This window comes from Phascolarctos cinereus, unplaced genomic scaffold, assembly GCF_003287225.1.
Source record: "Phascolarctos cinereus isolate Bilbo 61053 unplaced genomic scaffold, phaCin_HiC Scaffold_2;HRSCAF=192, whole genome shotgun sequence".
Taxonomy (NCBI): Eukaryota; Metazoa; Chordata; class Mammalia; order Diprotodontia; family Phascolarctidae; genus Phascolarctos; species Phascolarctos cinereus.
In genome coordinates this window covers 273,924,977-273,952,068 of record NW_027555625.1, presented here as the reverse complement: position 1 = coordinate 273,952,068, position 27,092 = coordinate 273,924,977, and the positions used below count along the sequence as shown (strand labels likewise).

Here is a 27,092-nt window from a genome sequence, read left to right as displayed (position 1 = left end):
TATTTCTGTGGGTTATATGATAGTAGTATATAGTTTCTTGTTCTTTGATTTCTGAAGCAGCTGAGGTATGAGTGGTGTTAGGATGGTTGAAAACATGTAATTTGCTAAAACAGCAAGCCATACTCTGCAACATGAATGTGAGGGTCCAAACTTTATTGCACCTTTTTTATCTTTGAGTTAAAAGTCATTTACTGCTTCAATTTCTGAATTTACATTTTAACTATATTTAAGTAATCATTGCATCATGGTACCAAATAAGTTTACAAGACTAGTATATTTTGCTGCATTGTCTCCCCCTGTATTAAAAATGCTTTCCTGTTGATTGGAGCTTGATAGCTCTGGGTGAGTTGCTACCTTTTGTGAAATAGTATAATATTTTTGTGGGATCGTATCTATAAGCCAATGTATCTAGACCTGACTTGTGGAACTGAAGCACACTTGGCACCATTAGAACTCCAGCGGCCATGAGAGTTACTGGAAAAGATTGCTGAAGTATGCTAGTCACTTTCCTTGGAGACAGAAAGAATTCAGAAGATCCTATAGTTTTATTCTCTTTAAATTATTTAGTATATTTTATCCTCTCCCCCCCAAAAAAAAGCTTATTCACTTTAAATGACCAAAAATCAGACTAGTAGCCTGTTATAAGTAGTGGAAACCTCAGCATGAACATTTAGGGAAAAGCCACATTTATAAAGGAGCACCTTAACAAGATAAAGCTGTGCCTAACTGGTTCAGAATGCTAATGTGGCTTCAGAAAAGCGATGGGATAGCATCCTACCCCTCAAAGCTCTGCCCACAAACATGTTTCAGGTAAATGACTAAATTTAGAAAAACAGGATGATAGATATATTCCTAGAAAGGGCCTTAGAAGTTATTTCATCCAGCCATTTTATAGATGAGAAAACTGAGGTCCAGAAGAATTATGATGCAGAAACACAGACATGGGAGATCCAAGTGCTATGTATGATGGACAACAGGACCAGTTTGGGTGCGATCTAGAATGCATGAAAGGGTGTTATGTATGAAGAGTCTGGAAGGGTAGGTTGGGGCCAGGTTGGGAAGGACTTTAAACATCAAACCAGGTTTGTGTTTGGTCTTAGAGGTAATTGGGAACCACTGAAATTTACTGAATAGAATTAATGTTATGGGTCAGATTTGTACTTTAGGAAAACCACTTTGGTAGCAGTGTGGAGATACAATGGAGTTAAATAGAGACAGTCAAGAACATTTAGGCTGTAGTAATTATCTAAGAGGCAAGAGGTGATAAGGGCCTGAACTAGTGTGGTGGTCACAGGGATGAAAATGAGGAGCCTAACCACGGGGCACTGCCCTGGGCCTTCTCCCTCTATACTATCCACTTGGTGATCTTATTAGCTCCCATGGATTCAATTATCTATGCTGATGATTTTCAATGCTACTTGTCATATTTCTAGCTGCCTAGTAGACGTGTGGAACTAGATGTCCTATAGACATCTTAAATTCAACATGTCCAAAACTGAACTCTTCCCCCAAAACTCTTCCCTTTAACTATCAAAGGTAACACTTTCCTCCCAGTCCTGCAAGCTTACAATTTTGGTGTCATTCTCAACTTATACTCCCCCTCCCCCCCCATATCTAATCTGTAGCCACGGCCTGTAGATTTTACCTCTATAACTCCCTCTTCTTTTATGTTACACTGCCACCATACTAGTCCAGGCCCTCATCAGCCAGCATTATCATGAACCATGGACTATGGCAGTAACCTCCTGGTTGGCCTGCCTGCCAAAAGTTTCTTCCTGCTCCACTTCATGTTGCAACTAGCTGTCAAAGTGATCTTTCTATAGGTGCAGATAGGAACATGTCACTTCCCCTACAGAATAAACTCCATTGGCTCTCTATCACCTCTAGGATAAAAAAATAACCTTTACCACCACTCCCATCACATTTTCTTCAATCCACTGACTCTGGCCTTCGTGCCTGTTCCTTGAACAAGACACTATCTGCCAACTCTAGGCATTTTTACTGCCTTTCCTCACCCACCCCGCTCCTCCAATACCTCAAATGTTCCCCTTCCTCACCTCTGCCTCCTGGCTTCCTTCAAGTCTCAACTAATATCCATCATTTGCAGAAAGATTCTGCTGCCTTCCCTCTGTTGGCTATTTGCAATTTCTACTATGTAACTTGTTTGTACATAATTATTTGCTTGTTGTCTCCCACATTAGACTGTGGGCTCTTTAAGGGTAGGCACTGTCTTTTACCTTTTTATCACCAGCACTTAGCATAGTGCCTAGCATGTAGTAGATGCTTAATACATGTTTATTGACTGACCAATGTGAGACAAGTTCTGGAGGTAGAAAACAAGATTTGGGCAACTAATTGGATACTTGAGAGTGAGCTACAGTGAGTTAAGGATGAGACAAAGATTCACATCCTGATTACTGTAAGGATGGTGGTGCCCTCAACAGAAACAGGGTACTTTAGAAAAAAAAAAGTAAGCAGCAGGATCAAGCTTCAGATCCAGATTCTCTCAAAACTAGCTATAACTAAAGATAGGTCGAGGTCAAACAGAAAGAAGGCTGGACATTAGCAGACCTAGTTTTGTTACTAACTCTAACCTCAGGCAAATCAATTAATCTTTCCATGCCTCTTTCTCCATCGGTAAAATAGGTATAATAATAGCTGTCTACTTAAGAGAGGAGGAAAATACAGTAATGGTGACAGTGATTTCAACCTATAAATGGAAGTATGCAATATAAATGCAAAGAATTGTAATAAGTATACTCAAAAAAAGGACCTTATTCCAAAAGTTCATGCTTCAGAACTAGAGTAGTACAATATGGATGATACAAAAAACTGCAATCATTTAGGTTGATGTGAGGGGCAAACTGACTCCCCTCAAAACTGCTTATGAATGAGCTAGGGAGATAAGGGGAAATACGCTAAGGAAAGTGACAAAGGTCCTCCATTTGGTACAATTTCAAAGTTAAACTTGTTCAATCTAATTATCAGAACAATTTGTGAATGCCCTAAATGAGTGTTTAATGAGGCAAATGATCTCTAGCCTGCTTCACAGAAGTTTACTGACATATGACACACCACATAATTGTACACTTAAAACCAGGTTTCACATAAAAAGATGTACAATCCCAGTACATATAATTTTTCTCCAGGAAACAAAATAGCTGACAGAAAGCAGTAATAATGATTAATACTGACATGGTGGTAAGGGGGCTGAAAGGCAGCTTAGAGTAGTGAAGAGAGCTGTCACAAGTGAAAGTCAGTAAAGGTAGACCAAAGCACATTGTCTCCGAGCAAGGTAACAGTTTATTCATAGGATATCAAACCTATTAATAAAGGAGTCAATAGCTTGCCTCAGTTTCTAGCCAAAGACAAAGGACTGGAGATGAAATTCCTTTTTATAAGCATAGAACAAAGGACAGAAACAGGGTAGGTGAGGAAATCATGCCATTGTTTATGGGGTTGGGAAGGTCATGGGGGTGAAGGATCATGATTGGTTATATCAAGGATGCATATGGGATTAGAGCCACACCTCTCTGTCCTCAAGGAAAGCACACAGATGTCATGGAGTTTCTCAGGAGCTGAAGTTACAAGGGATACCAAGTTTCCTTGGCATGAAGTGATTTGCAGGTTGTGCTAAGGTAACAATTCCCTAAGAGTTAAAATGTTTTATGAGGGCACTGCATCTCTAAGCAGCTCAAAGTTTTCCTTTAACAGTGGTTGTGGGAAAACTTAAACCTTTGCATCTAACTTGAGAGAGGGAAACTAAACTTTTGTACTCATGAGCTTCTATATTCAGAGACAGAAAAAAGGCTGAAGTTATTATAAAATATAGAATAGAATAGAATAAGTTTACTATATAGTATCAGTTACAGAGTGAAATCAATTATAAAATACAAAATCAAGATTAATTTTCACAGAGCTTTCTCTCTCCTACAGAAAGAAAAATATGAGTTCAAGTCTCACTTCTGATATATTCTGGTTGTATGACCCTGGACAAGTCACTTAGCCTCTGAATGCCCCCAAATAACTCTCTAAGAATCTCAATTGCAGAAAAGTTGTTCATCTGCTTTGGTAACCTTACCTGGGAGTTCCCCAAACAAAACACAATTTTAATAATTATAATGGAAGCAAATGCATGTTATGTCTTAGAAATAAAAACACTAACATTTTATAAGTAACCAAAACACACAAAGGTCAAATGCTTTTAAGTTTTAATGAAAATTAGATGTAACTATAAACGTTTTTTGGGATAGAATTTTGGAATACAATTTGGGATACAATTTCAAGAAGAAAAAGTTCTCTATAATTAAGCAACAATTTCACTTTAAAACACTAATTCCTACAGGTTTTCACTCCCCTACGTACCAGTCTTGTATTTTTCAAAAAGAAGGTTGATCATTTAAAAGTAAGGAATGCAAACATTTTTCAGTCATGGTGCTTTACAAGTGAAACCTGGGCACAAAACCATCTTGCCTTTCACAATCATGGCATGTCAAGGTCTCTTTAAATGTTCAGTCCTTTAGGTGAATTTGAAAGGGCCTAAAGGAAAAAGCTCCAATACTCCCAATGACCAATAACATTTCACTGCCTCTGATCTCTCCTATGATGAAGCTGTACCCACACGCATTATCCTGAATAGCATGTTGAGATTGTTACTCCGAATAGCATCCCTACAAGCATTAACCACCTGGTTCTTTGGTTTTCCAACTGCAACAAGACAAAAGAAGTTAATGTTATTTAAGAAAGAACATGAGCCTTTAAACCATAAGATCTTATTTTAAGACAAAGGCAAAACTGGTAAGTTTCATATGACTTAGCACCTGAAAAGGCCTTCCTCAGAGACATATAGTCCAGCCTTCTTTTATAGGTTAGGAAATTGAGGTCCAAAGACATGAAGTGATTTACACAACGTCACAGGGAGTTAATGGCAGTGCTAGACTAGACCTAAGTCTTCTTATTCCAAGTCCAGTGCTCCTTTCCCTATGCCAAAGTACCTAATAAAGACTGTGCGAATGTAAAACTAATAATTATCCTAGGACTTAAAACCAGAAAGGACCTAAGAGGTAATCTAGTCTGAGCCCTCCTCCCTTATTTTTACACTGGCAAAGAGATGTCGTTAGGGGTATTTGTTATAGAACAACAATAATATCAATTTTATAATATTTCAATGTTTTCAAGGCATTTTCTCATAAGAACTTTTAAGGTTGGTAAAAATATTATCCCTAAAAATAAACAAATATGGCACAAATATCCCCCACTGCTGAAAGCGTAAAGCCACATGTCAGCGAGTATGTCTGCAGAAGTGTCTGGCCTGGGATTCAAATTCATTTTTCCTTCTACTACAACATACATGCTGCTTCTCAAAACAAGTAGCAGTTTTACTTGAGAACTTCAAACAATCCAATAGTTAATAAAGGTATTTCTTCCCTAAGGTACGTTGTCATCACTTAACTTTTGACTCACATGTAACACATATAATGTCCTTCAGTGTGGTAGGGCTGAACCAGGAAGACAGGTTTTTGTTGGTTTTTTGGTTTTGGTTTTTTTAAGTCAAAAGCACTGACTTAGAAAAGAAAAGTTGATTACAGTTTTTTCTAGTTGTTTCTTTGGAATATACAACATGAACTGAAGAAATGTTTGGGAGATAAGCTTTACAAAAATTTGTCTGATGCCAGCAGATAGCTGACCCCTGGAAGAGTGACTCAGACTTACCTCTAAGACGACCAGCTCTTTGTATAGCTTGGTTTACTGCTTTTAGGTTACTTAAAAGCTCTGTGTGGTTATTACAGCGAATTTTATAACCATTTAGCAAGTCCTTGTTAAGGTCATAAAGTTCCACATATCGTTTCTTCATTGTTTTCCTGTGTGAATCAATGGAAGGATTACTATCAATTCATCTTCAATATGGCAGACTTGGGAGTGGGGAGCCAAAATAGAAATTTGAAGGTAAAAAAACACACTAATCTTCGCAATAGTTTCATTAAAATGGGTCCACTGCATTTGGTGACCAGCAATCCTAAAGCTCTGAAAACATTTAGAAGTTATTTACAAAATTATTTCAAAGAAAATTTACACTCTTAAGATCATGGAAAAGAGGTAATATGTCCTTTGTTAGTTCTTGTCCTCATTTAAGAATAGAATGGCACTTCTGTACTTCAGCAATGCCACCCCCCAAAAAAGTGAAAACACAGAAGTGTAGAAGAGGGGAAAGTTTTGGAGAAAATATACTGAGTTCTGTTTTGGACATGTTGACTTTGAGATAAATGGGGGACATCCACTGTTACATGTCCAAAAAGCAGTTGGTGATGTAGGACTGGAGCTTGGGAGAGAGACTAGGGCTAGATATACAAATACATATACACATATATACACAGGTGTACGTATATATGGTTTGAGAGAAATAGGGAACCATTTGCACTGAAATGATAACTGAATTCAGGAGATCCTATGAGTTCAAGTGAGATAATACAGAGTAAAAAGAAATGGGGGACCCAAGACATAGCCTAAGGGGATACCTTGGTTGGAGGGTGTGGCATGGATGAAAAACCTGCAAAGGACATTCAGAAACTATAGTCACTCAGGAGAACTTGGAGAGAAATATGTCATGAAAATCCAAAAACGAGGGTAGAGAGAAAATGACTGACAGCAAGTGTTGCAAAGAGGGCCAAGTATGATCAAGGTTGAGAAAAGGCCTTTAGTAAGAAACGTCTCTCAGAGGAACAGATCAGGTACACAACATACAAAAGCAAACAAGCTCAGTAGTCTTCTATTTCATAAAATGAAAGATCCCAGATATTTGGGGTAAAAAACTCACTATTTGGCAAATGTTGGAGAAACTGGAAAACAAACTGCCAGAAACTAGGTATAGAACTACATCTTACACTATAAACCAAAGTATACTCCAAATGGCTGCATAACTTACACATAAAGGGTGACATCCAAAACAAATCCAAATATCTGTAAAAAAATGATTCTAAACAAATCCTAGAGCAGAAATACTCACAGAGACATAGTGAAACAAATTTCCAGCCCAAGACAACCTAGATGGTTGATGGGAAAGGTCTATTTTACTGGGCTGGGGTAGAAGCACAGTTAGTTCAGCATGGGTCACACAGGCAAACATGGGGCCCCAGTGAACCTGAAGCAGACCTCAGGGGACTAAATCACTGGCAGCTGTGGCAGTTTCCAGACTTCTCAACCCATAAATGCCAAAGACAACTTAGAAGGCTGGTATGAAAGGTCTTTCAGACCTGATTGAGAGAGGAGCACTGTCCAGCCCCAGCCTTGACAATGGGGCAGCAGCTGCTTCTGGAGCTCTCAGCCCACAGATGGTGGGGGGACCAAATGGCTGATCAGAAGGATCTCTTTGCTGGAACTGAGGCAGTGCCTGTGCTTGGATCTGGGTTGCAGTTCTGGGTGGCAGTTCTAAGGCGAGGTGCAGCTTGTGGCAGCGGTACAGAGAGAATCCTCCTCAAAGTTCCAAGGCAGAAAAGAGTGCTTGTGGTCATTCATAGACAACAGCACAGGCCAGGAAAGGAGTAAACACCTCACCTTTGATCATACCACCTTGAAAGAAATGAAAATTTACAGGTCCCTAGAAGTATCCATGAAAACAGCTGCACAAAACCCCTGAAACTTGGAACAGTATATTCTCCACACTGGAAGCAGAGCCCTACCTGAACAAAGAGTTAAAAAGTCAAGTAACTGTCTGGGAACATGAGCAAATAAAGGAAAAAAACTCAAACTACAGAATTTTACTTTGGACAAAGAAGATCAAAACATACAACCGGAAGAAGACAACAAAGTCAAAGCTCTTACATCCAAAGCCTCCAAGAAAAATATAAACTGGTTTTTCAGGCCATGGAAGAGCTCAAAAAAGATTCTGAAAACCAAGTAAGAGGAGTAGAGGAAAAATTGGGAAAAGAAATGGGAGTGATGCAAGAAAATCATGAAAAACAAGTCAACAGCTTGCTAAAGGAGACCCAAAAAAATACTGAAGAAAATAATACCTTAAAAAATAGACTAACCCAAATGGCAAAAGAGGTCCAAAAAGCCAATGAGGAGAAGAATGCCTTAAAAAAGCAGAACTGGACAAATGGAAAAGGAAGTCTAAAAGCTCACTGAAGAAGATAATTCCTTAAAAATTAGAATGGAACAAATGGAAGCTAATGACTCTGTGAGAAATCCAGAAATTATAAAACAAAACCAAAAGAATGAAAAAATAAAAGACAATGTGAAATATCTCACTGAAAAAACAACTGACCTGGAAAATAGATCCAGGACAGAGAATTTTAAAATTATTGGACTACCTGAAAGCCATGAACAAAAAAAGAACCTAGACATCATCTTTCAAGAAATTATCAAAGAAAACTGCCCTGATATTCTAGAACCAGAGGGTAAAATAGAAATTGAAAGAATCCACCGATGACTTCCTGAAAGAGATCTTCCAAAGGAAAATTCCTAGGAACATTGTAGCCAAAGTCCAGAGTTCCCAGGTCAAGGAGAAAATATTGCAAGCAGCCAGAAAGAAACAATTCAATTATTGTGGAAATATAATCAGGATAACACAAGAGGGCTTGGAATACGATATTCCAGAGGTCAAAGGAGCTAGGATTAAACCAAGAATCAACTACCCAGCAAAACTGAGTATAATCGTTCAGGGAAAAAAATTGACATTCAATTAAATAGAGGATTTTCAAGCATTCTTGATGAGAAGACCAGAGCTGAATAGAAAATTAGGGGGGGAAAATGGTAGATAATTAAAGGTGTTTGCTCCAACTTTTTGCAGCTGGAATCTTTTAGGAATAGTACAAGTGGCCACCTAATAATTTTAACTCTCTAAAGCTCACCTAAATAATCACCAGGTAAATATTTTATTGATAAAACCTTCATGTGAAAAGACAGATAAAGCATTGTAGCTGGAAACAATGATTGCACACATTTTCTAAAAAGCTAACAGTCTTCGACATAGTGACCACTCACATGTCTCTCATAAGACGTGCATCCTCAGCCCGCACCAACAAGCTACGTATCAAGTTGGAATGATCTGCCATATCAGCACTAAGTTTCTGGTGTACAGAGTGATATTCATCCACCTGACAAAAAGAACACTCGTGGATTACTGAAAGTCTCACACACTCCACAAAGCCCAAATAACTCTGAAACCCACTTAGCCCACTAAAGAGGCAAATGCCTCTTTCCCCTTTTCCCATTCAGCAAGGTTTATGTATGTGAATATCTCATAGCTGACACATTCCAAATGACAAGCTAAATAATCCTCACAAATTCAGTCATTGTGTGTCCATACCTTAACTAGTATTTTCCGTAACTCCTCAAAGTAGACGGGGAAATCAGCTTCGACCTGAAGATCTTCAATGGCAAAAAAGGAAGCCATAGACTGGATGATATCCCCAGCCAGATCAATATCATCAGTACTAACAGTGATCTAACAAGATAAAAAATAAGTACATCAGATTTAACATTTTCCCTCTTAAAACTCTTATACACATAGCAAAGCTATTAGATACCACACAGTGCATTGCACCTAGTATGGAAAAAGGTGGAGGGAGGATATTGAAGAGCTCCTCCCAGATCTTCTATTTAAGGTGGGGGCCCATGGTAACTACCTCATCATTTCCCCACTGGCTGCGGGACTTCATCATGCCCCACTGCCAGATACCCTCCCTCTCCTCCCTCTTTTCTCCTCCCTCTCCCCGCGCCCCAGCTTCTCAACTTCTTTGTGTGTCTTTCTCCATTAGATTGTGAGCTCTATGAGGGAAAGGATGGGCTTTTGCCTCTCTTGTATCCCAGCATTCAGTATGATGCTTGGCACACAGCAGGCACTTAACAAATATTTATTAACTGAGAGACTGATGAATGTATTTGCTATTATTGGATCCTGGCCTATCATCCAGTTTTCTATCATTAAAACAAAATAAGACAGCCGTGGTCTTTTGACATTTTTAACCCTATTTCTGTTATCTTCATCTTTTGTAACTCGATGCTTTTGTCCCCTCTTATGCTTTCCCCCAGCAGCTCCTTCTACTGTCATTCTCTGGAACTGAAAATCTGTTGTGAGGCACTGTGTTCCCATTAGAGCTATGGAAAAAAATGACATTAAGCAATGGCAATGTAAGCCAATTTTCAGTGACTGCCATGAGATTACCACTAATACGCCCCTCTCCTTGCCATGATCTCAAGCAGCTGCCATATCAATCACCACTGCTTCAGCCTCCAGGGGAGAGCTGGCCCCTAGACCGGCCCTCTGCTTCCCCCTCATACAGATGTTTTAGCTAAATTCAGTGTCAAAGAAGTGAATAGCAACTGTAGGGGCTGAAATGAAGACTCTCCTTATAGTACTTTCACCAGTCTTCCAGTGTCTCACTGGGACACTGTCCTCACTCTAGTAATGACTGGATAAGCAGAAAGAAGGTCATTATGCAGTCAATATCACCTCTCCACTTGGTTTTATTTTTATACAGAGATGCCCAGCATTTCGTAGGGATGTGAAACAGACTTGAAACGGAGCATTTTGGATCTCACTATCTTCGGGTAATAGGAAGTTCTGGTTCAGCCACATGACAACCTTAAAAACATGTAATAAAATGAAATATCTGTTTTAGGAAGGGTTAGAAATAAATAGTCATTCTTAACATGACAGAAAAGGAAAATGACAAATGCTGGAGGGGACGTAGAAAAATAGGGACACAAATACACTATAAATGGAGTTGTGAACTGTCCAACCATTCTGGAGAACAATTTGGAATTATGCCCAAAGGGCTATAAAACTGTGCATATCCTTTAACCCACCAATATCACTACTAGGTCTGCATCCCAAAGAGATCAAAAAAAAAAAGGAAAAGGACCTATGTATACAAAAATATTTATAGCAGCTCTTTTTGTGGTGGCAAAGAATTGGAAATCAAGTGATTGATCAATTGGGGAATGGCTAAACAAGTTGTGGTATATGATTGTGACAGAATACTACTGTGCCATTAGAAACATCAGGCAAGATGGTTTCAGAAAAACCTGGCAAGACTTACATGAACTGATACAAAGTGAAGTTAGCAGAACCAGGAGAACACTGTACACAGTAACAGCAATAACTATAAGAATGATCAGCTGTGAAACACTTAGCTGCTCTGCTTAATACAATGATCCAAGACAATTCAAAGGAACTATGATTAAAAATGCTATCCATCTCCAGAGATAGAACCAATGAACTCTGAGTAAAAAAAGCATATTTTTTTACTTTATCTTTTTTTCAACATGGCTAATATGTAAATATATTTTGAATGACTTCACATGTCTAATTGATATCATATTGTTCACCTTTTCAATGTGTGGTGGAGAGGCTGAAGGAAGGCAGAGAATTTGGAACTTAAAATTTTTTACAATGAATGTTAAAAATAAATTTTAAAAATCATGCCCTTGAAAAATAAAAGAAACACATAGCCATTCTTGAGCAAGAAACCCACATACCTATCCTTCAATAAACTAACAAAATCTAGTCTGTGAAACTGTCCTTAAAATAAAACTCTAGGGGGTAGCTAGGTGGCGCAATGGATAGATCACGAGCCCTGGAGTCAGGAGGACCTGAGTTCAAATCCGGTCTCAGACCAAAACACTTGACACTTACTAGCTGTGTGACCCTGGGCAAGTCACTTAACCCCAACTGCCTAAAAAAAAAAAAGAAAAGAAACTGTGTCTGTGTGTGTGTGTATGTGTATAGAGGGGATCAGAGACAATACAGAGCAGAGAACACTCCATTAGTACTAGAAAAGGGAATTCTTCATTTGCCAGAGTCTGACTGGCACCCCAATGAGAGTTGAGGGGAAAAGAATCCCAAAAGAGGGCCACCAAAGAGATGGGGACCTAAGGCAGGAGGTGCTTCTACTTGGTGGAGGCACAAGAACATGCCATCCCTTTCAAGGAAGCTAAAAACTGTGCTACCCTGCTAATATAGAGGAATTTGCCCATAACAGTGAAAAGTGGTCCATATGACAAATGGGTATAAATGAAAAATGGTTATAAATAATGGTTGTCTGTTAAAATAAAAATCCAGAAAGTAAAGGATAAGTATACTTATTTTTATGTTTATGATTTCCTTAAGAGAAAATACACGTACTGTAGAACACATTGTAAAACAAACCCCAGTAACAAAATGCAGAATGAAATTAACAAGTCACAAACTCTATAGCCCGACACTATTCCCATTCTTTCTATATTTGCAACACTGATAATTCCACCCTGGCTCTTGCCAACATTCATGATTCAATTCTTACTATTTTATTGGTCATAACCTAAAATATAGTTTATTCATTTATTTATGCTTTAGTCTTATCCTTTAATTATCCTCATTAAGCTGTGAGCCTCCCACCTCCCCCAGATATGAGATACAAGCCTCAGTGGTTTTCTTAACAATGGATCTAGTGCAAGATATAAACAGAAGGACACTCATCAGCCAGACATAGAAGGGCATTATCAGACCTACTGACATATACACAAAGACTCCAGCAGATCTGGACAGGAAGAAAAGACATTCAGGGTGGAATGGAGTAACTAACTCTAGATCAGGAAAAAGGAGGTAGTTTAATGAATATAAGCCATACATCCAGAGGGGAATTGGATTCTAGTTACACATATACAACAAAGTTGTTCCCCATGGCTTCTAGCTGGAGATAGGGAAGCTCAATAAAATACCAAGACAGATCCAAGTTTCCTCTATTTTATTCCTGACCTCAAAGTAGAGTTGGGCTATAACAACTAGGAATCTCCTTAATGTGTATCCCAACAGTGTGCTCTACCTGAGAACTGATTCTCCCACCCTCTAAGAAAAGTAGGACAGAAGTGTGTAATTTTTAAAAGCATCAATCTTGGGTACTAAAGAATCAAAGATATATAGAAAAATTAGTGCCAAGTGTAATAGCTGGTTTAGCATTTAGTATTACCAAACAGTAAGACAAGGAAAGTAAAAACGTTACAGTAAGAATCATTGCAGGAGAATCAGGAGAACATTGTACACAATAACAGCAGTATTATACAATGATCAACGGTGAATGACTTAGCTAATTCTCAGCAATACAATGATCCAAGACAAATCCAAAGGATTCATGATGAAAAGAACTTCACAGGAAGAACTGATGGAATGTGAATGCAGATTGAAGCATACTATTTTTACTCTCTTTGTTTTTCTTATTAGTTTTTTGTCTGTTTTCTTTTAAATTATGACTAATATAGAAATATGTTTTGCATGACTGCACATGTATAAACCACATCAAATTGTTTGCTTTCTCAATGAGGGGAGATGGGACAGAGGGAAGGAGAAAAATTTTGGAACTCAAAATTTTAAAAAAAGAACGTTAAAAATTTTTGCATGTAACTGGAAAAAATATTTTTTAAAAAAGAATTTTTGCAGCATGTATTTGGGAAAATGGCATAGTTTTTCTTTCAGTTACAGAGACATCTCAGTAATGCTTTCACTATAACTATTTAATTTAAATGGGACAATCTCAAGAGCTACATAACTCTCCCCTATCAGATTGTTACTGCTATTAATGTACCCACTCAAATAATTTCCCTTTCTTTGGGGTATTTTGAAAGAAATTAATATTTCTGGGGGGTACAAACACTAAACTACAAACTAAATACAAATAAAATGTACAAAAGAAAGCTTACCCTTTGTACCCGTTCATTGACGGTAAAGTTAACAAAACTGAGGGGCTCTTTGGTGGGATCAGGGTTGCTCAACGCATACATGGCAAATCGGGGGAGCTGTCGTGTTAATTCAAATACATGAAACTGAGTGCTGTATAAAGGATCAAAGGAAGTGAAAAGATTATGTTAAACTTGAATGTTAACACTTTTAAGTCATAACATCATTTGGTCCATGTCTTATAAAATGAATATCAAAGCACTAGGCCAACATGATGCTACTAGGTGACAACTTAAGTAAATCTGAGTATGTAAATACCATGTATGTTAGCAGGTGTCTTCAATTCACAGAAACAACACAGTCTTCTAAATATAATCTTGAAAGGTGAAATAGAAAGTCTTTACCGGCCATTGGTTAGGGCAGGAATGGGGAACCTGCGGCCTCGAGACCACATGTGGCCCTCTAGGTCCTCAAGTCCAGTCTTTCGCCTGAATCCAAACTTCACAGAACAAATCCTCTTAAATAAAAGGATTTGTTCTGTAAAACTTGGACTCAGTCAAAAGGCTGCACCCAAGGACCTAGAAGGCCACATATGGCCTTCAGGCTACAGGTTGCCCACCCCTGGATTAGGGAATTGAAATCTAAGAATTTTGGGAACAGTAGCCCAGTAACAAATAACCTTAATACAAAGTAGTCTTCCTAATCCTGACAGAGTCACAAAAACCTAAACTAGAAGTTAATGGGACACATAACAAGCATATCTTAAAATTCTAACCAACACCAGATCTCAGAACAGAAAATAATCCAGATCTTCTCTTAATATTTTCTAGAAAACTTACATAATTTTTCTAGAAAAAAATAATAGGCACAAGGCCTTTTAGCCTTAGCTGGGTGAGAAAATTCATGAAATGGCTGTTTACTCCATGGCTTGCACACTTCTCTTCAACAACCATTTACTGAAGGTCTACAATGTGTTAGACATTGTGTAATAATGCCACTTTACATTTGTAAGTGCTCGGCATAGAACCCTGAATACAGTAGGTATTCAAGTAGATAACTGTTGAATTGATTTGACTTTGTCTAGCACTCTGTCATTTTTAAAGTGTTGGTATATCCATCATTTCATTGATCCTTCTAGCAACCCTCTGAGGCACAATAAGTATTATTTTAGAGATGATGAAACTAAGGTTCAGAGAGGTAGGTGACCTGTCCAAAGTAAAACAACTAAGAAACAACATATCCAGAATTAGTCTAGTAAATATATTATCATGTATGTTTCTTCTTCCAGAAACAGGACATCCTGAAATGTTTTAGAAAGTATACAACTGAATCACCTGTTTCTGTAGCCCACAAAAGTCTTCATGTGCAGATCCACAGGGACATCCTTTGGTGGAGTGATAGGAATTCGGATGCAGCTGGAAAGATTCTGAATGCTGGGATGCACCACATGGCTTTCACCTGTAAAAATCCCTTCAGCAAATATAAGCACTGCTCGGATTATGGTGTCTACAGGAAGGAGCGAAAACAATAGCTCAGTAACGACACCAAAAGGATTACAGTCTCCAACAATGAGCAGCTGTAAATCATTTCCTACCATTTGAAGTTGAGATCCGTAATTCCACATGAGCAGCTTGGCTGTCAGAGCCCAGGTTCACTGAAAGGGCTGTCTGCAGCTTGGTGTTGGCTGGGATAATTCCCCGCTGCCCATCAGACTCATTCACTGGGCTGCTTGATTCAGCCTGCATAAAGACACCATTCAGTTCTAACTTGGTCAACTTTCCAAATAAAATGGCAATTCAACCTCTAAGCAAAGATTTCCTGTCAGCTGGATGGTGCAGTGGACAGCGTGATGAGCCTGGGGTCAGGAAGACCTGAGTTAAAATCCAGCCACAGACACTTAACGGCTGTGTGACCCTGGGAAAGTCACTTAATCTCTGTCTGCTTCAGTTTCCTCAACTGTAAAATGGGGATAATAACAGCATCCCCTCCCAGGGTCGTTGTGAAGATCAAATGAGATAATAATTGTAAAGCCCTTCGCACAGGCACATAGTAGGTGCTACATGAATGCCTATTCTCTCTCCTTCTCCTATTCAGTAATCAGCTGAAAATGATTTCTTATCTCATGCTACAAAACACAAAGTAGTGTTCTTACATTCTCTTATGTTCTTACATTCCATTCTGCATCATAGACATTATGGCATATTTCTGTGCGCGCAATTTTAACTCCCATCCTACCCCAAATCCCCATCAGCCTGCTCACTTTAAGTACTGTGAGGGCAAGGATCACTATCTTGAATTCTCTTCACACCTCCCCAGCACAAGGCTCTGCATCATGCAATGAACGGGTTTTGAATGAATGGATGGTAGACTAGAAGGAACAGTGAACTGGAGTCAGAAGACCCCAGCTCTGGTCACTGGCTCTGCTACTTCCAAGCTGGGTCACCCCAGGTGGATCACTTGCTCTCTGGCCCTCATCTTCCTTACCTATAGAAGGAGGGCGGACTAGACAACTTTCTAGGTTCCTCCCAATCTCTGATATTCTGTGATTTTGTGAATTCTATCAAAATAAATTACAAACAGAATTTAGAAAAAAAAATTCCAGCTGTCACCACCATATAGTTATCAATCTAAAGCAAGTCTCTTCTGGTGGTCTGCTGTTGCCCTCTGCACTGACCAACCTGAGTTGTTCTGGCATGGCCCCAGCTTTGTTTTGAGAAATACCTTGGAATTTTCCTCATAGTTGCGCAGTTCTAACAGCAGGTTCTGTTTCTTCTGACTAAGCTCCCGGATCAAATCCTGTTCCACACTTGTATCCATCAAGTTTCCCTTCATTTCTGCACCACCAGGGAGATAACCCCGCACTATAGAGGAGGGGGAAACATGACTGGGTTACAGTATGTCCATTTCTAAAACATGAAGCTAATGTCCAGCCTCCTGGACTGAACAGTGTGTTTACTAAGTGAGAGAAGATCTGAGTAACAATGCTTTGGGGAAATATTTTCTACTATTTTTCCCAAAAAAATTCACAGATTTTTTTTTTAATTATTTTTAAACCGGACCTGCGATTTCATCAGTGAAGGGGGCTCCCAGTGAGGAATTCTCTCTACAAAGAAAGGCCGGTGCCTACTCTGCAACTAAGGCAACATGCCAAGGTCACACACCCAGGAAATGTCAGAGTCCAGACTTGAACCCAGGTCAGGATTCCTAACTCCAAGGCTGTCTCTATTCACTAAGCATACTACCTCTCTCTAGACTTCCCAACATACCTTCCCCATCCACTGAACAGCAGATTAGCTGCACATGGCCATCCATCCTGTAATCTCCCTCCACCACACCAGCAATTGCTGAAGAAAAGTTGTCTTTAAAGATGACCTCTCCAGTTCGGTCACTTCGGGCATCAACCTGAAGAAGAAAAGCAGAACTTTTTTATAATGATAAAACACAGATTCTTAGAGTAGGGAGGTACCTATTACAGTCATGTGGCCCAACTTTTAACCCACATACATAGGAATCCCTTTTATAACATCCATCGAATACTACCAGGAAGCAGACTGGTTAATACAACACCCTGGCTAATAATAACATAGCACCCTGTCTGACTGCAGGGCAGCACGGTTAGAAAATTCTTCCTTATATGTTTAGCCAAAACCAGCCTCCCTGTAATTTTTACTCCCTGGTTCTGTTGTGACCTTCTGTCAGTACAGAGCAAAAATGCACTCCCCTCTTCCACTTGATACAGTCCTTCACATATTTGAAGATGGCTATCCTAGTATCTCCAGATTCTTTGTTGTTCTAGAAAGTTGTATAAGTAAAATAATTACAATGACTGTGGATAGAAACCTATGTCAACAACAAAACAGATAATAAATTAAAGGATGAATTTTTCTGGGCAATAACAGACACTTTATTTATTACCAAAAGTCTACAATGGGCAGCATACTATAGTGAATAGAAAACTGAAAATTAGGAAGATTTATGTTCAAGTCCAACCTTTGACACATCCTGGCTATGTGACTAAGCAAGTCACTTAACCTCTCAAGGCCTAGGGCAACTTGGTAAAACTCAAAGTTGCAAAGACAATGCCAATCTGCACTGATAGAGGAAGTTCCTTACCAGAATCTCTCTATGCCAAAGAAATCACAGGTCTAGTGACCAAAAAAACCTAACCAAATAAACCTAGATAGCAGGATATCAATCAATCAATAAAATCATAAATCATAAGACAGTACTCTAATACTGCTCAGAACCACCATTTGGGGAACATTGTAACCAAATTATGCCAGGAACCTTATTCCACCCTCCAATAGCAACTGCCACTTCTATGGAATGCTGTGTTCAAACATGTTAATAATACAGGACAATGCAAGTGTGCACCTTGTAAATGGCATAGCATAGTCTGTGATGAGAATGTGAACTGTCTTGCACAGAGATAATAGTGTATAAGCACAGCCCTCTAAATAGGCCCAGTCCATTTCCTTTCAATTAAAGCTTTACTTTACGATCTCTGACATCACTCCTGGTCTTTGACAGATCCCACAAAGAACAACTGTGCCTTTTTCATTTAGGTCTAACCACTGCAACCAACACAGAAACACCTTCCCAGTGGGGAGCACACGCTTCCAATCCAACAAACTCTTAAGCAATCAAAGGTAAAGCATCTAGAGGAGGAGGTCCACATTTATAGCCTCTGGCAGGGCAGATACAACCATGTCTGCCCTGCCAGAGGCTACTGGTCTAAAATAAAGGAAACTGCAGGAAGAAAAAGCTAGGAAAGAGCTCATTATCCTCAGCAGAGCTGGCCCTGAGTGAGAAGAAGGCACTAACTAGTAAATGGTGTCCATGGAGACTTGGCAGCTACTGTAGATGTCTCCATGCAGCTGCCACTCTGGCTTATCAGCATATTGGAGGCTAATTCTGGCTTGGGGTAAAAAGCAAAAGACATTGATTTTTAAATCATATTTAGAAAAATTCAGAATTATCTAATGTTAGTGGGGAGAAAAGACTTAAGGATCATCTATGTCAACCTTCACTTCTCCTCTGCCCCACAATCTTACAAATAAGGAAATTGAAGCTTAGGGAGGGAAAATGACTTGCCCATTTCAGCTTTATTTAATATGCTCTATTTCTATTTATTATAACAGAATTTTTCCCATTAATTCTGAATTTCCAGAAAGCATGCAAAAGAATAATATGATTCATTTTCAAGGTAATAATTGAAAGGCTAATAGGCAGGGACAGTACAAAAAGTACCCAGGTGGCCACAGTTTCTAATTCAGTCACTCATTAGTGCTTATTTCAGAGGGAAAAAAAAAAACCTTGGCAATAACATCCAGCTTCATTTTTAAAAGTTCTTTTTAAATTAGTAGGTTTTGGTTTTGGTTTTGGTTTTTTGCAAGGCGATCAAGGGTTGTGACTTGCCCAGGGTCACACAGCTAGTAAGTGTCAAGTGTCTTGAGGCTGCATTTGAACTCAGATCCTCCTGACTCGAAGGCCAGAGCTCTCTCCACTGAGCCACCTAGCTGTCCCCATTAATAGTTTTTTTGTTGTTGTTTGCTTTTTTGCTAATGCCATTTGATTTTTATGTCACATTCACTTCCAAGTATATTCCCCATCCCATTCCCTGGAAAGCTTTCTCTTGTAACAAAGATAGAAAAAGATAAAAGAAGAATTCTTCAAGATCAACAACATTCTCCAGTATATGACATATTCCACACTCACAGTCTCCCAACTCCACAATAAAGGAAGATCACAGATTACAGATTAAAAGCTAAAAGGGATGTTAGAGATCATCTACCCTAGCCTCTCATTTTGCAGATGAGGAAAGTGAGACCCAAAGAGGTTACCAAGGTCAACTGTATAGTAAATAGCAGAGTCAGAATTTGAACCCAGGTCCCCTCACTCCAAATATGGCCTTCTTTCCACTATACCACAGAGGCAGTTCATTTCCCCTACTCTTCAACAAGGTCAAGTTTGGTCAAATACAATTACACAGTGTTCAGTTCAGGTTTTCTTTTTTCTTTCCATTCATACTAGAGTCATTAGTACCTAGTATCTCCCTGGTTCTGCTTACTTTATTCTGCATCAGTTCATGTTTCTATGTTTCTCTGAAGTCTTCATGTTCATAATTTTTATGGTGCAGTGGATAGAGCACTGGGCCTGGAGTCAGGAAGACATGGATTCAAGTTTGGTCTCAGACACTTACTAGCTGTGTGATCCTGGCAAGTCATCTAACTCCTGTTTGCCTCAGTACCTCATCTATAAAATAGAGACACACTGCAGAAGGAAATGGCAAACTACTTAAGTATCATTGCCAAGAAAATCCCATGGACAAGGTCCACAGAGTCACACATGACTGAGTAACAACCCATCACATTCATATGCCATAATTTGTCTAATCATTCCCCAACTGATAAACACCTACAGTTTGCAGTTCTTTCCAACCACAAAAAAAGAGAGCTGCAATAAATATTTTGGTGTATATAGGGGCTTTCTTCTGTCTTTGACAACCTTGGGGTTTATGCATAGCAGTGGAATTACTAAGTTAAAGGATATAGATATCTGGACCAATTTATAGCTCCAGCAGCAGTGTATTAATCTAAGTAGCTTCCTGCAACCCCTCTAAGAATAAAGCTTCATTTTTTTCATAAAAAGTTCTATTGATACATTTTGTTTTTATAACATAGTAAAACTACTCTTACAAAAAAAGTTTTAAAAAGTCATCCAACAGAACAATCAGAACTGACAGAGCATGAAGCAACGTGTCGGCTCTCTGCCAAAGAGAAGAGGACTGTGCTCAAGACCAAGCCCCTGGAAACAACTTTGGCCATGGCATTTGATTTGCATTCTGTTGTCTCTTAGCGTTGTCTCAAATTACATTACTGAAGCCATTGTTTATAGGGTTCACCCTAAGTCTGCATTTTTTTTCATTCTATAGCAGTTTACCCAAATTGTTCCTTGTTTCCTTGAAGTCCTCATATTCACTATTCCTTATAGTACAATAATATTCCATTGCATTCCCACACCATAATTTGTATAAGTATTCTCCAATCAATAGGTATCCATTGTTTTCCAGTTTTCACTACTATAAAAAAGTAATATTTTATTTTAATAGATTTCAGACCTTTTCTTTTTTGCTATTGACATCCTTGGGGAATAAACTTAGTGGTGAAACTGCTGGACCAAAGGCTAGTACCTTTTCTCCCATAATTCCAATTTATTTTTCCAGAAGGGCTGCTAGACCAATTCATTTTCATCAATATATCAGTATGCCTGCCTTCTTAGTTACTCCAACACTATTTTTATCTTCTATGATCTTTTTCAATTGAGTGGATGTGAGGTGAAATCCCAGGGTCGTTTTCAGTTCAATTTTTCTTAACATTAGTAATTTGAAGTCTTTTTATATGGTTGTTAAAAGTTTACATTTCTTCTTTGAAAACTGTCACTATTGCACAGGGTGAGTTGAAGATGAAGGGGTGGTATCTGGAGAATAAAATTAAGGTGAGAAAGGATTATACTGGAAGAAGGAGAAAGGGAGAGGTAGAATGGGGTAAATTATCTCACATAAAACACAAGAAAAGGCTTTTTTTTTTCAGGCAATTGGGGTTAAGTGACTTGCCCAGGGTCACACAGATAGTAAGTGTCAAGTGTTTCGTCTGAGGTCACATTTGAACTCAGGTCCTCCTGCCTTCAGGGCCGGTGCTGTATCTACTGCGCCACCTAGCTGCCCCCCAAAAAAGGCTTTTACAGTGGAAAGGAAAGGAGGGAAGGTGAGAGGGAATGAGTGAATCTTATTCTCAGGGATTTGGCTTAAGGAGAGAATAACAGACACACTCAATTGGGTATGGAAATTTATCTTACCCTACAGGAAAATAGGAGGGGAAGGGGACAACAGAGCAGGAGGATGATAGAGGGGAGGGCAGATTGGGGGAGGAGACATTCAGAAGCAAACACTTCTAAGGAGGGACAGGGTCAAAAAGGAGAACAGAATAAATGGGGGGTGGGATAGGATTAAGGGAAATATACTTAGTTTTTCACAACATGACTACTATGGAAATGTTTTACATGACTACACATGTATAACCTAGTCACTTTCCTTCTCAATGAGAGTGGGTGGGGAGGGAGGAAGGGAGAGAATTTGGAACCCAAAGTTTTAAAAACAACAATTAAAAAAAAAATTTCACAAAAAAAAAGAGTCAAGGGATGGCTCCTTTAGTAAAAAAAAAAATCAAACTGGGAGGGGAAAACCCTCAGTGTTGCACATGACTGAAAAAATGACTCAGCAACAAAAATGTATACATGTTATCTCCCTGATAGAATAAAAGCTCCTTAAAAGTAAAAAAAAAGAAAAAGAAAAGAAGAGAAGAAAAGAAAAGAAAAGAAAAGAAAAGAAAAGAAAAGAAAAGAAAAGAAAAAAAGAAAAGAAAAGAAAAGAAAAGAAGGAAAGAAAAGAAAAAAGAAAAGAAAAGAAAAGAAAGGAAAAGAAAAGAGAAGAGAAGAACACTGTCCCTATTCAGGCAGTTTTCAGAGGAAGATGATGTTGTTATTGTTCAGTCATTTTTCAGTCATGTTCCACTCTTCGTGACCCCATTTGGGGTTTTCTTGGCAAAGATGTTGGAGTGGTTTGCCATCTCCTTCTCCAGCTCATTTTACAGATGAAGAAACTGAAGCAAAATGTGACTTGCTCAGGGTCACACAGTTAATAAGTGTCTGAGGCCACATTTGAACTCAGGAAAATGAGTCTTTTTGACTTCAGACCCAGAGAGCATGTTATTCACTTTACCACCTACCTGCCCCTCAAAGGAAGGTATCCATGCTATAAACAACCACGTGAAAAAAATGCTCCAAATCCCTAATATAGAGAGAAATTAAAATTAAAACAACTCTAAAGTTCCACCTCACACTTGTCAATTTGGCAAAGGTAACAAAAAAAGGAATATGACAAATGTAGAAGAGACTACAGGAAAACAGGTGCACTATTGGTGGCACTGTAAAATGACATTACCATTCTTGAAAATAATTTGGAATTATGCTCCAAAATATACTATATTGTAGTGCATGCCCTTTGTTTTGTTTTTTGTTGGGTTTTGTTTTTTTTTGGTTAGGCAGTGGGGTTAAGTGACTTGCCCAGGGTCACACAGCTAGTAAGTGTTATGTGTCTGAGGTCACATTTGAACTCAGGTCCTGAATCCAGGTCTGGTGCTCTATCCACTGCACCACCTAGCCGCCCCTGTGCATACCCTTTGATTTGGCTGCTACAGCCTGAAGAGATCAAGTAAAGAAAAAAAGGAATTATCTATACAAAAATATTTACAACAGCTCTTTTCATAGCAGCCAAAAGCAAAAAACTAAAGCAATAACCCCCCTGGGGAATGGCTAAAAAAATGTGGAAAAGAAATGCAACAAATATTACTGTGCCATAAAGTGGACAGTTTTAGAGTAAACTGGGAAGAAATCTATGAATTAATGCAGAATAAAATGAGTAGAACTAAGAGAACAATTTATAGCATAAAAAAACAACTTTGAAACACTTTAGAACCCTGATCAATGTGGTGATAAACCATTACCTCAGAGGACTAAAGATGAAACACATTGCCCACCTTCAGCCAGAGAGGTAGTAGACTTGAAATGCAAAGTGAATATGGATGTAGTCAATGTGAAAATTTGTTTTATTGGACTATATGTATTTATTATGAGGTTTTGTTTTTCTTTCATTTTGTTGATTAAAAGTGGGGAGGAGAGTAGGAGGAAGAAACAGTGGATGTTTGTGTAAATAGATAAAGTTTGGGGGGAAAGGCTAAGGAAAATGGCTCAACCTTATATATTTATACCAATTCCCCTCACACTGTGTGTCAGACTTTTCAGAGCTTTTTGTTGCAAAAGAAGTTCTGGTTTTATTTTTTTTTCCCAGTCAATAGCTTGTCTTATTCTATCCCTTCATTATGATTTACTGTTTAATTATAGTTGTAAAAAGTACCTCCTTCCATTCTCATTTAATTTTTTAAGATGTGAACTTTTATATTTAGATTGCTTACCTTTTTGTAACTATGGTGATATATAATATGTTATACTGATCAAAATCTATTTTCTGCCAAACTACTTTCTAGCCTTCCCAGTACTTGTTCAAGAGGAAGTTTCTCCTTCATAATTTGTGCTGCTTATCTATGTTGTTCCAATGATCAGTTTTTCTATATTTAACCAGTACTAATTAGTTTTGCCAATCATTGCTTAAAGATAATGTTGCTAAGACCCTTTAATTCATCCTTTTCTCCTCCCTCCCCAAAATTACCCTTGAAACTCTTGACTTTTTTTGAATCAACATGAATTTTTAAATCTACTTCTACAGTCTGTAGTTTGATTGGTATATGACTAAACTTGCATATTACTTTAGGCAATATCATCATTTTCATTGTATTGGCATGACCCAGAATGAATAACGAATGTCTCTCCAATTGTTTATCCTGTTTGGCTTCCTTGATTTATGTAAAAAAAAAAAACATTGTATAGTTGTATTTATGTACATCCTGACTGTGACTAAGCAGGTTAACTCCAGATATTTTATGTATTTTGTAGTCATTTTTAATATGATTTCTCTTTATATTGTTCTCCTCTGATTTTTGTTCATAATACACATAAGTCCTGATGATATTTGTGTACTTATTTTAGATTCTTTGCTAAGCTATTAATCATCTCAATTAGTTTCTTTTTTTATGCAGAACATTTTATTTATTTTTTAATATTTTTTTATTTTTATTTTTAGGCAATTGGGGTTAAGTGACTTGCCCAGGGTCACACAGCTAGTAAGTGTCAAGTGTTTGGTCTGAGGCTGAATTTGAACTCAGGTTCTCCTGACTTCAGGGCCGGTGCTCTATCCACTGCACCACCTTGCTGCCCCCAAATAATTCTTGATGACCATACATTCCAGAGTTGTTGTTAGTCTTCAGAGGCAAAAAGAATTCCATCATCAGGAGTTACCTAAGCTAGTGAAATCTATCATCAGACCCCCTAACAATGTTTTCTCTAAATAAATGTTTAATACTTCTTCCTGTCTTAAGAAATTATTACTTTTTTTAAAAAGCTACATTGATAAAGATATATTCTCTTTACTGAATCAATAAGCATTTATTAATCTTTACTATGAAGGACTTTGAACACCAAACAGAGGATTTTGCATTTGATCCTAGAGGCAATAGAGAGCTGCTGGAGTTTACTGTGTAGGTAAGTAACATGGTTCCTGCGCTTTACAAAAATCACTGGTGACTGAATGGAAAATGGGTTAGAGTGGGGAGAGACTGGAGGCAGGCAGACCCTCCAATAGACTAATGAAATCAAGCAGGTGTGAGGTGATAAGGACCTGAACTAAAGTGGTGGTAGTATCAGAGGATCCAGGCCAAGCCCAAGTCCTAGAATCTGCCTTCATCAGTTTTCTCCTTTACTCTTTACCCTTTACCCTCCTCCCTCCTTGCCTCATACCTCAATCATCCAATTTCTTAATATGAACAACACTCATAGACAGTGACTGTTTCTACAGAATGTTAAGTTTATCCCTTGATCCCTTGATTTACCCTCTTCCTTTTCAAGGAAACTTTAGAATCTAATCTTTCATTCAGGGAATTGTACTTAAATGTTATTCTATGACTCTGATTAAAAAAACAACAACAGAACAATGTGGATTACATAGAACATAAAAATTTACTCTCTATCTAGTCTATTAAAATATGATTACAGATTTTTCTCACATTGTCCCCATTCACATGACCATCTTGAAACCAACATATTATCTGTACGGACCTATTTTTCCCTGCCCACTTCCTCTTTATGTCACGAACTCCCCTTTCTTTGGGGTCAGAAATGGTCCTAAGAAGCCCACCTCCCATCAAGTAATTCACTGTCTCTTGATGAAACGAACTTGCATCCCCATACACCCATCTTTGGAAAACATACTGTAATGTCTCACTAAACCTCCTCTCACCAAAGGCGGAATAAAGCCCTGCTGCTTTTCCAGCACCTGCTTGCTCCACCAGGTTCTGCCTCTCCATTATTCTCTTTTATCTCTTCCAATGCCAGCAGGCAGGACAAGAGACCCAAAGGACCACAGCTTTTAGATCCTTTCCCCAACCATCAGGGAATGAGATTGTCTGAAAAACTTTCCTCTGAACATACCCACTCTAAAAAACGTTACTTTGTTAATGAGGGACTATGGGTTCTAGTGTGAGAACTAGGAATTCAATTCTTCCCCCTTTCCTCCTCCTGGTTACTTTTACTCTTTTTGAAAAAGAAGTATGCCCTTAGATACTTTTACTTTGACCTCTCAATAGCCCTCAAACAAGGTTTGAGTTTTGTTTTGTTTTTTTTTTAAATAGCCTACCTGAGCCCTAGAAGCATATAAACACTGATTTAGTTTCTTAGTCTTGAGATTGGTGTGTTGTTTACTTTTGCTAAACTGCTTTTTTTCCTTAAAAAAATTTTTTTTAAAAAGAAAAAAGTGACTGAGTGGGTAAAGAAGGGAAAGGATATATTCAGAAATAAATGTGATATATAAACAAAAAATCAGCACTTTTAAAAATTCTCACTATTTTGTTGCTATCTTATGTTTGAGTCATGATTCAAAAGGGGTTGAAGAAACAACTCAAATTCCTCTATTTTATTTAATATACATAATTTTTCTTTGATGAACCAATCAGATTAACTTTTAAGAGTTTATTGTTTTGGTAGGCTAGCTAATCTTTGCTTTCAGAATATCACATTTCAACTTCTCCTTTGATTTCTCATAAACAAGGAGGAGTCTTGAGCAAATCATACTCTTTTTCCTGGATATCTGTAATATTTGTTATTTAATGCTGAGGTTCTAAAGCTTAGTGATGTTTATTGGTGGATTAAACTTACTGTTTCTTCCTGTTACTATCTTGAAGATTCTATCAGCCTAGCCTTTGACCTTTGTTTCTAATACTTCTACATAGTTTTCTTTCGTGATTTACTGAAATATGGCATTTAGGCTTTTTATTTCATCTTGTTTTCTAGAAGACCAATGATCTATTTCCTGTAGGAAGGCTACACTGATTCTCTCTCCCCACCCCCTAAGGGAGTTGCTTTGTCCATATTAAATATTTAATTTTCTATGTATATTCTTTCCCCTCCCCTCAGCAGAATGTAAGCTCCTCGAGGTCAAGTATTGTTTCATTTTTGTCCTTGTATTCCCAAAGCCTATCCTATGCCTGTTGCATAGCTTTTAATAAATGCTTGTTGAATTAAATTGAATTGAATTCTTAGATTCTCTCTATACATTCTGACTTCAAGTTCAGTGTCAGTTTCCTTGACATATAAATATCTCAAGTGTTCTTTTAATTCTGTTCTGTCCATTTTTCTTCCATCTCTGCATTTTTTTTTTAAGTTCCAAATTTGCCAATCTCTTTTTAAGATTACTTACTATCTGGGGAAGATT

The 27,092-nt window shown here is 38.2% G+C and overlaps 1 protein-coding gene across 3 annotated transcripts in view; it reads right to left on the bottom strand.

The window, feature by feature from the left end:
• Positions 1-4,194: 4,194 nt before the first annotated feature.
• Positions 4,195-27,092, bottom strand: part of BBS2 (Bardet-Biedl syndrome 2) — a 41,122-nt gene continuing 18,224 nt past the window's right edge. For 2 of the 3 annotated variants that reach the window (XM_020965677.2, XM_020965678.2), the window contains 10 exons: positions 16,921-17,056; positions 16,376-16,515; positions 15,249-15,393; positions 14,989-15,160; positions 13,678-13,807; positions 10,454-10,585; positions 9,308-9,445; positions 8,983-9,095; positions 5,713-5,861; positions 4,195-4,707 (listed from right to left, as the gene is read on the bottom strand). In XM_020965677.2, the coding sequence (XP_020821336.1) occupies positions 4,601-4,707; positions 5,713-5,861; positions 8,983-9,095; positions 9,308-9,445; positions 10,454-10,585; positions 13,678-13,807; positions 14,989-15,160; positions 15,249-15,393; positions 16,376-16,515; positions 16,921-17,056 (1,362 nt within the window). In that variant the 3' untranslated portion in view covers positions 4,195-4,600. The remainder of the gene's footprint in view (positions 4,708-5,712; positions 5,862-8,982; positions 9,096-9,307; positions 9,446-10,453; positions 10,586-13,677; positions 13,808-14,988; positions 15,161-15,248; positions 15,394-16,375; positions 16,516-16,920; positions 17,057-27,092) is intronic. The other variant, XM_020965680.2, reaches the window with a different exon arrangement.